We start from the raw sequence: 20,346 nt of genomic DNA, 5'->3' as shown, positions 1-20,346 counted from the left end.
GAAAGAAATGTCAAAACTTTCAAATGCTTGTATGATGCACATAATTGCTTTAAGGTGGCAGCACAGGTATGATTTGAATTTGAACTTCGCATCACTGTAATTTTGAAAATCTACTTTGTAGAAAATGTTTGAACCGAATGATCATATCTCGTAGTAGTAACTCGTAAATTAAAAATTAGATTACAAAAGGAATCTAGTCTTCTGTTGCTTATTTCCTAAGAGTGTTCATAATAAATGTGACGTCATGGGCATCGCCATCTTTATCGTATGTCATGTACAGTTGTAAAGTGTATTCGTCATCGAAGCAAAATTTGGTGATAGCTGTCATCATTTTTAAACATTTCACATCTCTATTAAATTTTCTATAAACCCTTCATCTTAAAGTAAGTTTTCGTTACTTTCTCTCCTATTTTAAAATGTAATACAAATCAGTATTTTTAATAAAATCATATCACATAACAGTAAACAGACGTACGTATTTTAGTATATCGTATTATATTATTATTACTTTAGCGATAGTTTTACATTTATATAGTATTTATTAAAAAATTATAACATGTACAAAATTCTAGTTGATGAATTTCGTTCATACAAATATCTCGCGAATTTCGAGGTTATGGGTGTGTTCAGTAGTTAGTGCATATTATTATAATTTACTAAAAGCCGATATTAAAATTTGCTTTAAACTATCGATCAAAACTGACTTTATGTATGTATTCATATTTATTTCATGTGATTTCTTTGGTTACAGAGATATGGACGGCAGTGGCAATTCCAGAGATGGAGAGGCAGGTGTTCCTCGTAATTCTCAACCACCTTCCACTAAAAAGCTGCAACAAACACAAGCAACCGTGGATGAGGTTGTGGGGATAATGAAAGTAAATGTGGAGAAAGTATTAGAAAGAGATCAAAAGCTATCGGAACTGGAGAATCGTGCTGATGCTTTGCAACAGGGAGCGACCCAATTTGAGCAACAGGCAGGAAAATTAAAAAGAAAATATTGGTGGAAAAATCTTAAAATGATGATCATCATTGGTATCATCTGCGTGATTATTCTTATCATTATCATTGGTGAGTAATATTTATAAACGTAGTAGTAATATTGAATTACAGGTTTAAACAAATATTTTTTAATGTTTACAATAGTTTCAACTGTATCAGGCTCATCTGACAATTCCTCTTCTAACTGATCGCATTGTACCAAATGGGATATAATGCTTTGGGGTTGTTAATTTATATCCAAAAATGAAAGTTATCCCAGCAGAGTAAGGGCTGGGCGCACACAAACTTAGAAATAACATAATCGTTGAAAAGTCACGACTCGTAGTCCTGTTCAAAGGATTTGCGATTAAAGTAGCACAGACAAAAAGAGAAAGATCAAGGGATAAAATACATATATTTTTGAGACTTAAATATATTCAAACGCACAATTTATCATAATAATTACAGTATTAATATGGGTGGCCTTTTGTAAATCTGTAAATGGACAATACATTTCATAATTTTATCTTGTTAGAATGTTTCGATTGTACATTGTACATTTATTAATGATATATAATATATAATATAACGTTTATACTTTTTTTCATCGGTCTTAATATAATTCAGGCTTCCGTTTCGCCTTGCTTCCCTCCAGATATCAACGCCCATCGATCCCACGTGTGATTTCCACGTCGTAGTGTAAGCACACCGATGCCAAATGATAAAAAAAGGTATTCGATCCACCGCCAATGCGACTGTCCGATTTCAAAGCCTATCGCGATTACGTACCTAGAATGTTCGCGCTCATAAATATTCATGTACTAACGTTCTCCTGTGAATACCGTCATGCTTCTCGAAGCCAAAGTGACACGAAGACCATCGAATTCGGTGAAACTCGATTCTCTAGTATCATCCTCTACCGAAGACAAATCCAATTTCTATCTCGTAGAAAGTTCACAAACTTTCCTGCTCTTGCGCTCTGTGTCTCTTCAAATCATATTGCGTACTGTTTTTAAGTGAAACTGATAATTAATCATGTTTACACCTCGCTGAGTTTAATACGTAGGCAACGTATACGTCTGCGCACTTGGTGACTCGCTCGGTTTACAATCCAAGTCAATGTTTTCGATCATTTGACCCGACCGGTCAAAATGTCAGGCGATATGAAATTAGTGCATCGTCGGTGGCCAATTAACGAAAAGACGAAGAGTTCGGTCGAATGGCTCTGCAAGTAATACCAAAACTTTGAAGGGAGAGACAGCACGTCATAAGTCGATGGTCAAGGTCGGATGTCCGTGATCGCGATTGAAGGATTTAACGGTACAAGAGAATAAAATGGTCAGCTACGCGCGTTATTTCTCCTTTTTCACTCGGTCATTTAACTATTCACCGTGTTATCTTGCAGCTTGAGTCAATGCAAAGAAGCTATACAGGCACAAATTTTCGTGGAGTGGATATCCAAACTCGTAATTTCCTTCCTTACACTTCCGTTACATTCCGTGCCGTAAATGGGAATATTTCGTGAACGAACAAGCTTCCGTTGCGCGTCAACTGTTCTCAGGCAATCCCAGTTAACTCGAATTACATAATTACATCTGCCGGAGACCGTGCAAGAGATAGTGCGTAAGTGTATCGTACGAATCGATACGCCGGTCGAATTATCTTAGAGCTCGTTGCAGATTAACAACAGTATCTATTCTCTGATATTCGATCGTTTCGAATCATTTTTACCAGTGTGTTAATCACTGTCGCGTTATGCCGACGAAAACGGTGAAATCATAGGTATCGAATGGTCGTTTAAGACAACGGCGAAGTCGAAGTCACGTGTTGAATAGTGTCAACCGACGGGACAGGATTCCGATTTTTCCTGTAAACCGAGGCAGAAATCCCAGTCGCTTCATTCATACACCTATCAGTCGGCTGACGACCGTCCAACCGGACAGTCGCTTGGGAAGCGCGTCTCGTGTCACCGATATCGTAGGTCATACGACCCTCGGGATCCTTTGAATCGTTTCCATCACTGAGAACCGTTTCGATCGTTTACCTCTTAACACCCATTCGTCGAACAACGAATAGCGGAAATGAGTCTGTTGTGGAACGAGTGAAAGTTTTCAAAGAAAATCATCTTGTACGATTTCTTCAGCGCGAATTTGTTGGGCCATGCCATTATCGAAGGATTAGTTCGATCGCTAACCGCTGTTCCTACGTTTGCAACGGTCTTCGTCCGATCTTTTGACCATTTTTCGATCGATTTTAAGGATCGTTTAACTCATAAATCAACTAACGAGAGAATCGCGGATGGAACAATATTTTATGGAGAAGATTCCTTGCGAAAGTCCTCACGAAAATCAGAGTAAGAACGCGAAAGTGGCGCAGTGTATATCGTAGGATTTTCGTGGCAGCGTGTGGTGGGGCTAGTTGTTTTTCTTTCTGTTTGGTAGTTCGGCACCCGGTCTCGACGCGCGTCTCAGAGCGGCTAGTGGCTATCGTGCGCGTGTTTGAAACCGCGTTACCTAGATACACAGCGTCGTTTTCGGAACTAATTGTTTTTCTGTTGCTCGTGACACGATACGATTAATTGTTGGAATGTTCGCGATCGAGGCGGGATAAACAACGAAATCTCGTAAATCAGCCTCTTCTGATACTTCTCGTCGAATAACGGAAGAGAAAAACCGCCTGCGACGAAACTGATAGTTGTCCATAGTCGTCCGTATAACGAAACGTGATTCCGTCTTCGGCGTTTACGTAGTTCCACGTGTAACTCACTTATCTGTTACTTTATAAACATGTATTGAGGAACGAACGAAACAGTCGGGTGGTATCGTGCTTTTGTACTGGTGTACATGTGCGAAAGTATCGTCGAGTTGGCGAGACGCGAACGAGTCGAATGGTGGTCGATGCCTGGCTGAAGAAGTTCGAAGATCGTTCTAGGGAAGACGATAAATGTGTCCAAAGCGGGGATCGTGCACGATAAGCCGTGGAGACAGGGGAGGAAGAGGAAGAAAGAATCGCCTGGTTTAAACGACCAATAACCATTAGTGAAGTTTCGATCTAACTGGTATTTACCCTGACTTCTTCTATCGAGCTATCCATTTTCCGATCCTCTCGCGTCTCATTAAGTTTCGAAATCGAATCGTGCACGATCTTCGACCAACTGAAGATCCAACATGGCATCGTCCAGCAGCGAGGCGAACGAAGAATATGGTCTGGGATATCAAAACACATTGGTAAGTTCATCTTCCGTCATTTTTACTCCTCAGACTATCTCCAGTGCGTACTATTTTGTTTCTTAAATTCTTAACACTTGTTCGTTTCTTTAACGTTCGGCCAATGTGAGGTATTTTTCATTCTTAAGAGAAAACTGGATGCAATAGATCAATCTTCGACGCGAATGACGAACCAGCTTTATTTACTATGAATTGTACGATAGATATGGTTGATTGTTTTCGTTATATGATTTATAGTGACGAGGGCTAGGCGAAAGCGACGCCAAGTAAGGGTTGCGAACCTATTTTCATGTTTATTCTTGGCTGCGGTGCGCTGCTAGCCGCGAATAGTTCGCTTGGGAGCGGGATTTGTATCTGAGACGAGGACAGAGAGACACCACGTGCTCGTCTACTTTCTCGCGTGCATTTTGAATACCGTGCCCACGCTCTCTCGTCGACCCATTCTCAGCTGATTGTCAGCTGATCACCACCTGAGCGATCGGTCTTCGCTAATTTATGGAATCGTCACAGGCAAGCGCTTGTTTGCATAGAATGGCATAGATCGCCGTGAATCGTGATGCTTCAGACATGATCCGATATTCATTTTTGTCAGCGGCCTGAAAACCTCAAACCTATACATGCTCTTCCATTCAATTTTAAGCTATCTCTTATCAGGGGATTCGCCTGTTTGTTCCGATTCCACGGGATTCCTAGAAACTCGTAGAACAGTGTTTATCGTTTAGCAGAGTTTGGTTAGTTACGAACTATTCGGTATTATGAGAGTCGCATGGTATTTTTTGAGAAACGAAGACGAAATCTGACGAACGAAAACAGATATGGGACATCTCGTGCATAAAAAATAAAAGTACAATATTGATATTGGTAAGATATTGAAATTAAGTTGATTGAAATTGTAGTAGATTTTGTAACGAAGAATCGGCTAGAATGTGTGTGACCTAATATATCTCTTATCGGAATTTCGTATGTAGATGAAGTGGAAATAGTTTCAACTGACTGGCGTCCGTTTCAACGAGTAGTAACGGAATAAGCTAATAGTCTTTAACATTAAACTACTTCTAGAAAGTTTTAAAGATTCAATCCAGGTTTTATATTAAACCAGCGTTTAGGAATTTAAGATAAATTATGTTCTTGTACGTTTCGATCTTAGAAAAATCACGACATTTCCACATGATTTTAAAGTCAATTCGTCTTGACTGCGTGATTCGCCTGACTAATGACGTTTTCTCTTCTTTTCACCCTCACGTGCAGTCTTGATTTTGCAACAATATAATAATAGTCGTGTCTGCCAACTTCGCCATGGATTTTTAGACCTTGTATTATAGTAAGCGCGAAGATACTGCGTCCTCGAATGGTCGCGTCACTTTCGAAACACCCTCTGCAAAATTCCGGGGCAGCTTGCCATTTTCTCGACCTCTTCCGTTTCTCTTGTCTTCTTATTCACGAAAAGAATAATTGCGAAAAGAAACATACGACGATTGCCATTATGCAAGGTTCTTCTCGAAAGAAATACAAGCAGAAAAGAAAATGTTGTATTCTCCATTCTTTATTTACCTTTTAAGAAATGGGTACCATTTTGCGATGTCTCTGTTTGTGCTGTGTACGTATTTACGAAAGTAATAATTGTGAAAAAAACTTAGGACGATTGTCATTATGTAAGGTTTTCTTTTGAAAAAATTGAAGCAGGAAAGAAAATTTTCTACTTATTCTTTTTTACACTGTTGTAATTTCTACCTATTTATTATTTACTTATTACCTATTAAATACCATGAAAATAAACTCCTAACATTCTTCCTAAAGAGTAGAAAAATAGATTAACAAATTTTATGTCGTCCGTTCTCTATTTATTTTCTTGCGAATAGAACTCTCGTTTGTTGTATGCTGTCGCTGTTTTTCAATGACGATAATTCGTAGAATCGGTGTTTTAATATGTACGTTGAAAATAGAGTGAATAGACTACCGTCTCACGATCGCTGGTACTGCAATCCGCCGAAAGGTTAGACAAAAAGTCATCTCACCGTAACAGTTATTGGCAGACACACAGGAGAAACAAAAACCGGTAAATTACATCCTTCTGTTGAGGAGGCCTGTACCTTTTTCTCCTGCTCCGTCTTCTGAAGCCGTATAGTAGCGAGTTTCTTGTTCGATCCATCACGGAAATCGATCTTTCTCTAGAACTCATTGATTACCATCCTCCATTTGCATTTTCTTGAGTTATTAGCGATTATTTAAACTACTTGAGATCATTTTGTCATTCGTTACTTTCTTTTTCTTCTTTCATTTTCTGTATTTCATTCAGAGTACGTTCACCTTGCAGTTCATTGATGGCTGGGTACGATGTAGTAAATCATTCATCGTGAATTAACTACTCGATCAATTAAGTAATTTAATCTTTGTACTGGCTGGTTCAACGGTGCGCGAATATTCTCTTATATATTTTGCGCTGTTCAATTAAAAATACTCTGTTTCTTGCTTAATTTAGTATTTGTCTACCTTGATTTCCAGGATGAAATAAAAATTTGAAATTTAAATTTATTTTTTCAAGACAACTGGTTTAATCGTCGTATGTTTCTTTGTTTTCTTCAAAGTCAACTGACGATCGTGTATCGCTATTGGCGTGTTAACGTTGATTAACGCTTTGCTCGAAATTCCGCGCCATTCCTCCGCTTTTCCTTCTATTTTTCCGATACGTCGAAAAACAACGCAGTATTCTTTTTTCCTAGACGGCCGAGCTCGTTAAGTAACGCGATCGAATATGCATGATGTAATCGCAAGCAGCGCTTTTTCCGATTGCCGATACTTGGATTTGTTAGCGCGAAATGACGTTGAATTATGCAATTCCTATGCGATTTACCTTACCGGTAGATTCTTGACCGATAAGCAAAAGAAGAAAAGGAAAGGAAAATACAGCGTAATCACAACATATTGGTTATAATTTCGACTACTCGAACGTAAATTAGTTCGTTAACCATCGACATTTTTTGTAATATTAGGTTGATGCACGTGAAGCATCGTTTTTCCAATAAAACCGCGTGTTGTGTCATCAAAATAATTTCCATATTATTTTGGTTCTTCGCATAGAGATCTTTTTCAAAGTAATTTACGCGTTCAAAAATTCCTTGGCTGGAACAGATGTTTCTGATAAAAATAAGATTTCTCTCGTAAAGAATTTTTGTAAATCCTAAGAATTACTGAACTTTCGGAAGCAGGTAACGCAGAAAATATTAATAACTGAACTGAATATTTCTAGGCAATGTAGTTATTATTCGAACAGTGTTTCGTATTAAGTTACGATAATCATAAGCAGCGATAATTGCTAAGGTTGACACAAGGCGAGATACTTATGTACCATGATGACACGAGCAATACCAAGAAGCATATCACTTTCTTCTTTTTTCTTCTGTGCTTCTGATTCGGATAAATTCGATTAACGCGTAATTATATGAATATATTTATGTACGTAATCGGAATTTACATTGTCAATTGACGAGTAGTTTAAACAAGTTATTACGGTGATTAGTCGATTTCTAATTACATTGGAAGGTGAGATAAACTGTATTAATTACACATTTGTTTCTCTCTTCTTTACGACCTGCTAATTCGTTTATCTGTAATAAATCAATCTTTTATCGCGTCAAACATTCCGACGCGAGCTGCAAATTCTGCGAAATAGCGTCAGAATTTCAGTAATGAAATAGCGCATGATCGATCGTTTCAGTATAAATATCATAACTTTGTTATTCATAATTTTTAATTCTTTAACTTTACTCCTTCGTTTGGAATAATGTATTCGCTCGTTATTTATTTATTTTTCTATCTAATTTCGTAGTATCACATCTGCACACAGTTTTACCGCCACTACGCTGGGAAACTATTCAGCCTAACTATAAAGATAAGTAAATATATGTACAGGTTTATTAACCTGACAATGATATTAAAGAAGCTTAAATCTGCTAGCCCGTAATCTTGGCTTTTCCGCGAAATATCGACAATAAAAATTTACAATTTCGTAGAAATAGATAAGACGCAAATGAATGGGCAATGGGTTTCTGAGCTGAGAAAACTTGAAACAATATAAAAAGTAAGAATAAATTAGCGTGAAAATACTACTTTGATTAGTTGATGGTTGAACGCTTTTAGTGCATAAAATTTTATTGCATTCGGGAAGATCGAAGTCAAGGTCTTTTTAACACCTGATTGGCCCCAACAGAGTTTCAAGATGCATTTGAACGACGAATTTATGCGAACGAAAATTTACGAGTCTAATTATTGTAGTGATTAGTTCGACGTTTGTATCACAAAATGTCCTTGATGAGATATATGTACGAAGTCGATAACAGTTCTCGATGAGAGATCGTCGTATCGAGGTTCTCGTGCGATAAAGCGAAGGTCTAGCTATTTAACATAGATAGAAACTGGCCCTAAAAAATCTACGAAGAAACCAGTGACTTCTACCATGGTATTTCTGTGCTTATTGTTATTTCGTTCTTGACCAATTCGTTAGACGCAATTCAGTGTGTCGTATTAGGCAATCTCTGATATTTTTTCATACATTGTAACTTCGAGTTGAATAGAAAATTATCGAAACAATTTTTGTCCTATTCTAGCAACCTAATTTGCAAGCAATATAGCTAATTTGTTGTTACGTATATCAGTTCGTGTACATGCTATATACATAAGTTTGCATATAACGACCTCGCATATACATAAACTCGCATAACTGGAACGCAAATATTGACAGTTGACTATAATGATGCGCAGGTGATATGTGACAGTTTTTGATGAACTTACGGCTGCAAACTATTGGATATGTATTTTTCTATTTCATTTTTTCCATCTGATGCCGTTCGAAATTCTTTGTAGTTCAAATTATGAATTTATCGAACATTTACAATGGTCAGCATCGTCTCACAATTTTGAGTTCATCAAAGGTGGAGTTCAGTTAAGAATCTTTTTTTAAAAATTAATAAATAAACGTCTGTATTTACCTAGGAGATTTTGTTACGCTTTTATGATTTGAATTATGAATTTATAAAATGAATATATGACCGTGTATAGTACGGTATTTTTAATGTTTGAAAGCATACAGATTGTATTTTTATTCATAGTTTTCACAAATTAACTCAGTGTCTTATGAATTGTTTTCTCTCTGTTTTCTCTCTGTTTTATATGATTTATTTATTACACTCGTTAAATCTAATTACATATTAGCTTTCAAAATACTGTGAATAATACGATCACCGCAGATCATCGAGACACTACTTACTTTACTACGTAACTTGATTTCCAATTTTACCAATTCAGACGAAACTTTAGATTAGAATAAGGATTCGGCTTGAACATAATTCTTATTTCTAACGATTCATGTTCTGCCACTTGAACCACTTCTTCCGAGTCCCTTCGATCATATACGCATTTCCCCCTCCACTGTTAAAAATTCCAGTAACATTCCAAAACGCAAAGAGTGCAATTAGTCACGAACCGTCTCTTCTTCTCGTACAATTATGAAACATTCAAATAGAAATTTAGCTCAATATCGTAAGACAGGAAGTTCGAAATTTTACCACTTGTGCCACTTTACTTTTTTATTCTTAAAGATTTCGAAAGCTCGTTTCGAAATACCAATGTGCAATTGCAATTTTTCGCGAATCGTCAGTTTTCTCTATAAAGGACTGGTTTTTCAGGAAGCGAAGCGAAACGACAGCTAGCGGACGTCGCACAACACCGCGGCGTTGTCTTCTCGTAGTACGCGATCATTTGGCTCCTTTTTCTTTCTTCGTCATCCGCTTATTCCTATCGTGGAATGCCTCGACAAAAGAAATTGCGTATCGTTGATACAAGTATCGTCAAATTACGCGAACATCGCTCGAATCTGTAGGATGGCGCCGAATATTCGACGCTGGAATTGCATAAGTTTTACGCAGCGCGCAGAATGCACGCGGAAACGCAGGGTCGATTATCGATTTTTCTGCGGCCGGATCAGCCGGTTTGCCTTGCAACCTGTCTACACACCGTATACGAGTCACGTGCATTTTATTCGCGCTGCTAGGCGCGCATCTGTGAAATTACTCGCTTTACGACCCCGTTGCATGTGCCTCGCGATCCTTGCCTCAACGTTTGTCCTGTTAACTGCGTCGGATGTCTCAAGCAAAATTGGTAATTGATTTTTAAGCGGCTGATAACAGGCTTTGTGTAACGTGCCATTGATTGGACCGGATTGATAGGAATGAACGATAAGCTGCAATCGTTTTTGGAACGAGAGCCTTTCCATCGCTGAACAGATTGCAGTAATTGGAACGATGTTTGTTTGGAGCTCAATGGAGATATAGATTATAGTTGTTAGATTGTGGATTTCCGTGCATTTATGGGACATTTGAAAGTGCAAAATTGCACAGACCGCACATATTATGAAGATACATATATATATGTGAAATATACAAAGTATAGTGCTTTGTATAATGCTTGATAGATAAAGCAATTTTTTAATTGTATTCTCAAAAATATTAATTCGCATTAAAATTAATCTTCCAAATCTAATAATTATTGTCCGAATATTAAGTACATAGAGTGTTTACTGTGGTTTGTGTAAGGTATAAGTCTTAATTTGGAATAAAGATAACGATGTTTAAAGATTTATCTGATTCAGAGATGGAGGATTAGAATAACGAAGGGAAGGTCTTCGTTCGAAAAGAAAATATTTGAATAGATATTGCATAGTACAATAGCTTGCAGGATTGAAATATTTTTTCATAAAGTTAGGTGCTTTGTAGTATGTGGTTACGTTATCGTAGATAGAGCTAGTTTTATCGATGCAAAAATAGACATACGTCATCCTTTTCTTTAACCTAGAAATAGCGTGTAGAATGAAATAGGCAGTAAGTGGATCAAATATGCATAGAGTATTCTTTTATAAAATACACAACGTTACGTTACCATGTAAATTTGCAATCATGGTTTCTAAAGGATTAAAGTCGACGCTTCGAGTGAAATATTTCTACAGGCATAGTTTACAAGGAAAAAGTAGAGGTTAAGAAAATAATAAAATTGTATTCATCGCGTTCAGAAACCACACTGATACAATTCTCGAGAATATCAATCGATATTTCGTGACGCAGAAACATTATAAAAATATTCTGTAAGTTGTGAATTCAACTGAAAGGAAACTGCAAGAAATTTTATATAAAGCGGCGTTTTCTTGTAATTTAAATGTTCCCGCTTCCCGACGTCAGTCAGTCTAGCCAATAGGTAACTACACGTGACGCAAGGAACAAAGTTGGAAAGGTAGTACAACGTATAACATCGATTCGTGAAGGTTGCCGTGTGATCCATAGATCATAAAGTTGCACACGTGCACGATCGATAGTTAAAAAACTTGTCTCGTCAAGTTCGAACGCTCTAGAGAAGATCTTTCCCGTGGATCAGCAAGTACATCGATCGCAAACACTCGAAGAATCCTTGATATAAGTTAACACTTATGTAACAAAACGTGGAGGTAAGGAGTAGATTAGATGAAAAGTTTGGGAAGCGGTAAATTTAAACTCTGCACAGCTAGAGAAGAAGAAGAAGATAGAACAATTTGTAAAAGAATACATCGAATTAAATTCAATTTACGAAGAGTACAAAAGGATATTATTAAAACTGAATCCTGTCTAAAAGAACTTTAAGTTGCTCGTAATAACGAGGTTTTAAGATTAAGCAAGAAATTTAAAAAAAGAACCGATAACCTAGCTCGATGATATTTTCGCGGTTTATCGTTTGATTTACGTATGTGGCTTTGTATATATTCTTAAAATCAACGTCACAGTAGGATTGCTAATAAAAAAGATAGACAAGGCTTGATTCAATTGGTTCGTCGCGATTGATAAGTCGCTCAACGGAAAAAAATAATGTCGAACATGAACAGAAGCCTTCTGAGTGTTTCGTGGAATACGTTAAAGTTGTTGAGAACTTCGATGAAATCTGGTTGGATGTGGGCAAGGTTAGCCTCCAGTCAATGTGACGTACCCATGGTGGTCCCTAAAGAGGAGGTGGTTAGATTCGTATCTGAGTGCATGTGCAAGGCTGGAACATCGCTCGAGGATGGTTGTATCGTTGGCCATCATTTGATGGTCGCCGATTACCGTGGCCATTTTAGCCATGGAATGAACAGAATGCAAATGTACGTGCAGGATATTAAGGACGGAATGACCAATCCTACTGCGAAGCCAGAGATCCTTACGGATTTTCAGGTACGGCGAAATCTACTTTCCAGCGACGAGACGATATCGCGGTTGATATACCTTGGTTTCACACTTAACATTGTTACACTGTGCAGTGTTATACTTAACACTGCCGCGTCTACCACGCGTTTGAAACTAGCGGACGAGATCCACGTCGGAAACATCGCAAAAGAATGTTTTCCAGTTGCGTCTCTCTTTCGAAAGCCTCAATGTTAGATGCGAAGATGTCAAGTATGGCAACGTTAAGCGTGATAATCGAAGCTGCGAAAACAGCGTCGGAACTCCCACACCTTGGTTCTTTTACATCGTGATTAGTCTTAAGATTCACTGAGATTAAACGTGACGCGGTTTAATTGTTCGTTTAATCAACTGGATACACAGTTGTCACGAGGTGAACGTACGTCAGTGAGATTACAGTGCACGGATACGTTCCATTACGCATCATTAAAATTCTAACGAAGATGCGGAGACTGGATAATTTCGAGGAATTATTATTATTATACACGGTTGTCATTCATGTGTTAACAATACCTGGAAATGATTTATTCAATTCATCTTGCGTCCTCTCGGCGGTTTCAATTACGTCATTTCTCTTTAAAAGCAAAAATAAATGTATACGATTATAATTGAAGAATCTTCGCATAGCCAAAGCATAGTCTCGCTGCTGGAAATACTCAAATTTACGATACCAAACGCACGTATGATTGAAAATCCGGCTTTTACCGGTTTACTTGTCAGTCGTTACCAGTGGAAACTTTACATTTCCCGTGTAAAAATATGACAGAGAGCATTTTATGCAACGTTACGAACATATGTGTACACGTTGCTGCTGACGATAATTAAAAATGTAATTTCCGATTTGCACACCATTGCTTAAAGCCTTCTAAGCAAACAACTTCAGCGAACACACGACACAGAACCAAACTCTATCCTATTACAATAAAGATCTCGTTAGAAAACAAAGCAGATAACTCCTTACGTACTCTTATCTCGTGGGTATTAGAATTCCTTAATTCCATTTGAATAGATACGAGATCTTTTCACCTCGACAACATTCTTAGACTCTATAAACGAACTTCTTAGAAACTACACTGTTCGATTTTATAAATTGAAGGAAAAATGATATTACAAATATTTTTTAAATACATTTTGTTACTCATGCCAGTTTCTCGTGGTAAATAAATTTATGGAAGTAAATTACTTGTTTGCTGACCGAGTATCGAACATTAATTATATCATCTACCTAATAAAAATATTGGGTTGGCAACTAAGTGATTGCGGATTCTGTCATCACCACCCAATGACAAAATCCGCAATCACTTAGTTGTCAACCCAATAGAGAAATTGAAAAGTAAGATCGATCACTTTGGTCTTTGAGAGTGTCGAAATCCATTGAAACGACGTCGAGTAAACCGGCGCTTGCTTCGCGTTCTTATTTCAAAATCTCGCGCTGTTTCATTTAAGAAACCAAGATGTGACTTCACCGCAAAGTTCGATGGAACTATTTCCAGGCGATAGCGTTGGTCAACGGGAACAACGGTTTGGGCCAGGTGATCGGTAAATTTTGCATGGAACTGGTCATAAAGAAGGCGAAGAAGTTCGGTATCGGGATGGTGTCGACTTGTGGGTCGAATCATTATGGCATCTGTGGTTACTACACGAAAATGGCGATCGACCAAGGTCTCGTGGGCTTCTCCTGCACCAATACGAGTCCTCTGATGGCACCGACCCGTAGCAAGTGTGCGGGTTTAGGCACGAATCCGATATCTTTGGGAATGGGAGCGTCGAACAACGATGAGTTCGTGTTGGATATGGCCACGACAGCCGTTGCTCTGGGCAAAATCGAGCTAGCTATCAGGAAGAACGAAGCCATTCCCTCGGGCTGGGCGCTTGGGTCCGATGGGAAGGTTACCACAAACGCCGAAGAAGCGTACAAAACTTCTCTTTTATTACCTGTTGGCGGAGAGGAACACACTAGCGGCTACAAAGGCTATGGACTAGCTTTGATGGTCGAGGTACTTTGCGGAATTCTGTCTGGAAGCGAGTTTGGTCCTAATATCAGACAGTGGAAGACCAAAGAAAAAATTGCTAATCTTGGGCAGTGTTTCATGGCCATAAATCCGGAAGCTTTTGGTTGTGGATCGAAGGAGAGATTAGGTCAGTTGTTGAAACAGTTGAGAAATTTGGCTCCCGCCGAAGACAAACCTGTTTTGATACCTGGAGACCTGGAGAGGGCAGCCATGGAACGCGTGGATAAAGAGGGTGGTATTACGTATCATCCCAATCAGATACAGGCGTGTAAAGAATTCGCGAAAGTTATGGGAGTCGAGCCTCTGAAACTCATTCCCAAGAATGGTTAATCAAGAAATTAGTTTTGTTTAGTACCTGGTAGGTATCTGATGGTTCTTAAGAAATTACTCATTGAGATTGAACCTTTTTATTGTATTTATATCTATTAACTTTTAGATCATTATTTCGTATTGTTGTTGCTATGTGTATATTGATATTAGCAATAGATCTGATAATTACATTGCGACTGCGATCTATAGTACATATCATACAATGCATTAATATGTTTACTACACATTATTATATTGTGTACACTCTACGTTTGGAAAAAAGTCTCTAACCAACAAAATACTCTTCAATGATGCTTTTCCACGCAAGATCTATGAATGTTCTAACAGCAATCTACTCAAATTTATCTAACATACGCATGTAATATACAAAGCTTAAGGAAATGCAATTCCTCATATTTTATACGATATTGTAAACACGGCTTTTATACTTATAAAAGAAGCTACACGAATATACACGATCATCGATGTTTTTAGTTGTCTGTTTACTAGCTGTTTACCTACGCTATATCTCCGCAACGTAATTATTCATCGCCCTAATATCGGTGCAACGGGTCGAAGCACCGGCTAATAACACGTTCTTTTTCGTACAATGTTTACACGAGATGAGCTTGCGTGTCCGTTTCGTCGATTTGATGGAAACGATGCCCGCGATGACATAACCGTCATTGCGGTCTGATCGTTGGTCGATGATGATAATGACGGCCTTGGACTTGTTCGCGGGATCTCGATTGTACTCATTACTGATCGAAATGCGCGATTATCGACATCGATTCACCGGTGCACGACAAATGAGGCATTTGCATAATCAGGACAGAAAAGATAGAAACGATCGATCGATGCTCGGAGAATCGTAAGATTATTTGCATCGTCGAGATCTGATAATGATGGCGCGAAGAGTAAGAAATCTGAGAATCACGTGCATTTGCGTAGTCGTAGAAGCGCGATCATAGAAATTCGATCTTCTATCGCAGTTTTAGCGAGCATTTGTTATTACACAGTTGTAAAGTCTCGTGACTAGTGACACTTGGCTGTGTAATTATTTCGCAAGGACGGACCTGATACCACCAAGATTAACTTTGTTATTTTTTATCAGAGATAATTAAGTTTGATCTGATCGATGTAGCTGACACGGATACTCAAGGCGTTTACGATTAACGCTTCGCTCAGATTAGCGCAGCTACCTGGTTCGAGCAACTTGAGTTGAACATAAAACTTACTTACCAATGATGATAGTTTTTCAAGTTTATACGCTTGTCGTTGTCGATTGATTCACTTCACTTTGAGTACGTACTCTGAGCACGCTTTATTAATAGAAATCTGCTATTTTACTTCATTTGAAATATGCGTTTTCAAGCTCCAAAACGAAGTTGAGGCCCTCTCAACGATGTAGGCAATCTAATGTAAATTGTCTAATTTAAGTCAATTTTATTTGTAACTATGTTTACGATTACGATTTACATTTCACTTCTTTTCCTCTTATTTTCCATCAGGTATCCACTTTGTCACTTGACCAATCTGAATAAAGGAAATTTAATTAACTTCAAGTTTCTATGTAATATCTGCTTATTGGTTTAACGCCATTTACACGTTTTATTTTTCTTCTAGACAACTCGGACTAATTTGACTGACAATTTTTCCAACGCGGTAATTATTCGTCATTAAAAAATAAGAACTCGTAAATGGTCGATCAACGATTCTCTCTGTTTCTCGATGGAGCAAACAGGGTTATCGGGAAGACTCGCAGACTGTGAGTCTGTTCCGATTCCATGTTATCATCGGTTTGTTATTAAAAAGAGGAACGTACGAGTGTAATTCATTTGTCAGCGATAAGTTTTACAGAAGTCTCAGTGGCCTGATTATCGCTGATGAAAAGCGTATCATTTGATCTATCATTTTTTAGATAATACGTATACTTTCTCTTTTCGTTATAAGATAAGCATCTTATTTTCATTCGCAGTTACTTTCGTAATTTTACAATGAACTGAATTGATTTCAATGATTCCTTCGGTCGGACAGACAAAATTTCCTTAACCAGAGATAATCGTGGAAATTTGTATTCCATCCTGTCAATTGATCATTTATGCGCGTCACGTTCAGGTTTCGCATAGAAATGTCGAATAGAAATTTCATCATTGCGCGCGTTCGTAAAGTGCACTTTCTATGTACATATTTTGCTATCCCCACGCGTACCTTGGATCAAGATCATTGTCAAATCGAAGAGGGAGAAAGATCATTAAACCGAGATTAGCGTGGCCCGAGGGAGCGGTTTATTCTTTGGCATCGATAATAATGAAAAGAAATGGAACGTGTTTTGCACGCTGAAGACGCGACAGTTGAACGTAGAAAGGGTTCAAAAGTTATCGACACGCTTTGTTTATTGCTACCGTTATCAAGCAGGCCGCAAAAGCGTGTTCGAGTTATCTTATTCATTTTTCACGATAACGCTTGCGAATGCACGAAGGGTTTTTTTTCCTTGGACGTCAATAATCGTGTGAAAAAACATCGCTCACGAGGTATGATTATACAAGTAGGAGAAAATACGAGATAAAAGTCATAAATCTGGTATAGGTGAGTCATATGCCGGCGATACCTTTTTTCTCGGCAAATAGAAATACATTACCAGGCTGGCTGTTTAATCTTTCTCACTGTCCAAGGAATTGTTAAATAGACTTATCCTATTAGATTAAGCGGTGTTACCTATGTTCGATCATGCTACCCGCATAAACGTATATGCATTCTGTCCTGGAACTTATTTTCTAAAGTCGAGAAAATCATTGCGTTCGATTTCTCTTCTTCTTTTTAAAAACCTGATCATTGGCGTTCGTGAAGCAAATGACGTTGAAAATCCTCCGAGTTAAAGATTATCGCAAGGGATTGACTATGTAAACAAGTATGATTCGTCAAACAAGGGCCAGCTAAACAGGAAGGAAGGGACGATGATTGGACAAACGATCTTGTCCAAAATGCAATCGTATGCACTGTTGAAGCATCACGAGAAGGTAATTCTCGTTGCTCGGCCATGTGACTGGCATTAACTAATTCAGTGCTCTAATATGCCGGCATGGGGTCGTGAACCCATGGGACATCCGTGGTGACAGTTGTCAAGACCTCTCCTGACCCGATGGACTAATCTTCTGCGAATCTACCGCGAACCTTGAATTTTCGATATTTTTATTGGAAAAATTGCACGTGTTATGTTAAAAAATCAATGAAGGCTATTTATTTTAATAAGCATAATTATTTTTGACATTGAAACGGAATAAGTGGTTTTTTATCTCGTCTAAATTATAATCGATCATTCTTTAGTAACTTGATACTTGATAAGAAGAATGTTACAATTATTCGCGAACTTCGATTTTCAAAAAGAAAAATACGTGTTTAAATTATGGCAGATTATTCTCTTTAGAAGAATAATAAAGAAACTGTATTATTTCTAGTGATTTAAAGCATATATCTGTTTCTTTTTTTCCGTTTTTCTAGCATTACACATAACATCGTTCAAACTTAGTGTTAAATACATGGTATTAAGCCAATTTCTATGTTCCAAAGGCCACGAGGTTTCCTAATGGGCGAATTATCTAATTATTCCGACAATGAATTTCGTAAGAACGGAACGTTCCTTTCATACTAACGAAAAATCGGACAATAGCCACCGGTCCATAGAGGAACAAAACGGAGACGGAATTACGCAAAGCAGGGAAATAATTTTCACGGAGAGGTATAAAAATGTCTTGAGAAAATTACGAGCGGTTGTGGCTCGTGACTTAATGAACTACGTTTGTTCTTTGTAGGATCAAAATGGTTGCTTTACAAGTAACCGAACTATTAACGCGTTCCATTGAAGTTCATTTCTGCTTGTAACAAAGTTAAAATCCAGACATTTTCTGCTTATTGTTTATTCACGTTTTCTGTTTATTTATATATATTTTGTTTATTTGTTCGCACAAAGCTGCCGTGAACAACAAATATGCTAAGTTATTAATATGTTAAATCATTTATGTACATTGTACAAGGTAAAGAAGTGCATTAAGAATATTACATTGTTAAAAAGAATTCATGCTACTTGGTATAAGTGGTTTCCTAAATGACTTCGTTCATTATTCATCCTCAGTAATTACACATACATTATGCATACATTTTTATTTATAGACGTTCAGATGGTTATTGTTTAGAACAGATTACATTAATTTATCGCTTTTTCAAACTAGTTCCCATTGTTGTATAAATAACAATGCTACGAAAAGAAGATATTTTAACCTCCATTGATTTTTTTTTGTTAAATAGATATTACGATGAACGAGGACTCTAATTTCTTTCATAACGAAGTTTCAAATTCCTTATATTCATTTACGAATAGAATTAATTATCACCTGCGTCACTGAATCCTCTAAAATTTCTCTATGTGATAATTTTGCAATAACAAAGGACATCGATAGATGCCTTTATCCTATAATAAATCAAGAACCGAATGTTCTAGATTGGAAAGTTTATCCGTACGATTGCCTGTTGCTCGATGTTTCATTAATACTTTAGCACCGCATTTTTTACGAAAGTCTTACGTGATTCACGTTTGATTTGACAGTAATGTGATAATTCATCTTCCTTCGATGGAATATTGAAACTACACTGCGCTTGGCGCAGCTGTTGTCCTGTTATTCTTCATTTCTAAAAATAAGATACCGAGATTCGCTGCTTCTTATTCTCGAGAATTCGTAAAATCCGCGAATCGAGCTCATAAAACGAAACGCAAACAGCCTATTTTGGCGCGATACGAAGAAAAATTAAGGTACGCGTACATTTTTACGTTTTACTTTCGTTCAGATAATTCTGGATACTCTTGTGGCCAGATACCATTTGATAAAGGGTGAGGTAGTTGATCATTCAGTTAATAGTAGATAATGTTTACCGGTCGGTGAATATCAAATAGTAAATCTTCTGTTTCACTCGAAGTTCAATAATTGCTACTCTGGTGTTGACGCACTCCTTCGTCTAGACAAATTTACCGAGTCGGCAATCCTTTCCGGTCCATTATCTGCTATCTCTTTGCTTTTCGGGATAAACACGCGAATTTACGGCTCGATGTGCTCATAAGCAAGTAACGTAGCCCGAGCGATAAATACGAACAATTTGCCACGGTACTCCGTTCATCGTCCATCTGTATCCATCGAAAATCTCGTCTGGTGAACGCTCGACTTTCGTAGCGAAAGGTACGTGTTCATTTCATTCAAATCTACGAAGATTGCCTTCTCAATTTTAACTTTAATATTGATGTAGAATAATACAAACGAAAGGTTTCTTAACGATCAGCGAGTGAAAATAGCTTGTCTTTTAAATAAAAATAAATATCGTGAAAGTGGTGCATAGAACCGAAAACAGGCTGTATAAAGCAGAAGAGAGAGAGTCATCGATCGGAGCTTGGTGCCGGCATAGGATAAGACAGTCATTCATCAAATTACGCGGTAATTTTGATCAATGATAACTGGTGACTTTGAAGGCAGCTTCCTACGAGCCCTCGTCGAGGGAAGTGGCCAATTGCCGTGTATGGCCACCGTACAGTCGCCA

The 20,346-nt window shown here is 37.8% G+C and overlaps 2 protein-coding genes across 4 annotated transcripts in view; both read left to right on the top strand.

The window, feature by feature from the left end:
- Positions 1-2,875: 2,875 nt before the first annotated feature.
- Positions 2,876-20,346, top strand: part of ClC-a (chloride channel protein 2) — a 33,649-nt gene continuing 16,178 nt past the window's right edge. The window contains exon 1 of one of the 2 annotated variants that reach the window (XM_033331556.2): positions 2,876-4,208. In XM_033331556.2, the coding sequence (XP_033187447.1) occupies positions 4,149-4,208 (60 nt within the window). In that variant the 5' untranslated portion in view covers positions 2,876-4,148. Of the gene's footprint in view, positions 4,209-14,681; positions 14,813-20,346 lie in introns of those variants that run through there. The other variant, XM_076623279.1, reaches the window with a different exon arrangement.
- On the top strand, positions 8,291-16,328 carry LOC117155513 (putative oxidoreductase YjmC). Of its 2 annotated transcripts, none has more exons than XM_076623285.1 (3): positions 8,291-12,433; positions 13,936-14,812; positions 16,275-16,328. In XM_076623285.1, the coding sequence occupies exons 1-2, from the start codon at positions 12,092-12,094 to the stop codon at positions 14,782-14,784; spliced, it is 1,191 nt and encodes a 396-aa protein (XP_076479400.1). In that variant the 5' UTR covers positions 8,291-12,091; the 3' UTR covers positions 14,785-14,812; positions 16,275-16,328. The 2 variants fall into 2 exon arrangements, with proteins under 2 accessions (XP_076479400.1, XP_033187462.2); XM_033331571.2 differs by lacking the exon at positions 16,275-16,328 and adding an exon at positions 14,891-15,253.

The sequence above is a fragment of the Bombus vancouverensis genome, chromosome 12, assembly GCF_051014615.1.
Source record: "Bombus vancouverensis nearcticus chromosome 12, iyBomVanc1_principal, whole genome shotgun sequence".
Classification (NCBI taxonomy): domain Eukaryota; kingdom Metazoa; phylum Arthropoda; class Insecta; order Hymenoptera; family Apidae; genus Bombus; species Bombus vancouverensis.
Note: the sequence above shows the minus strand (reverse complement) of the source record. Positions and strands in the feature narration are given on the sequence as shown.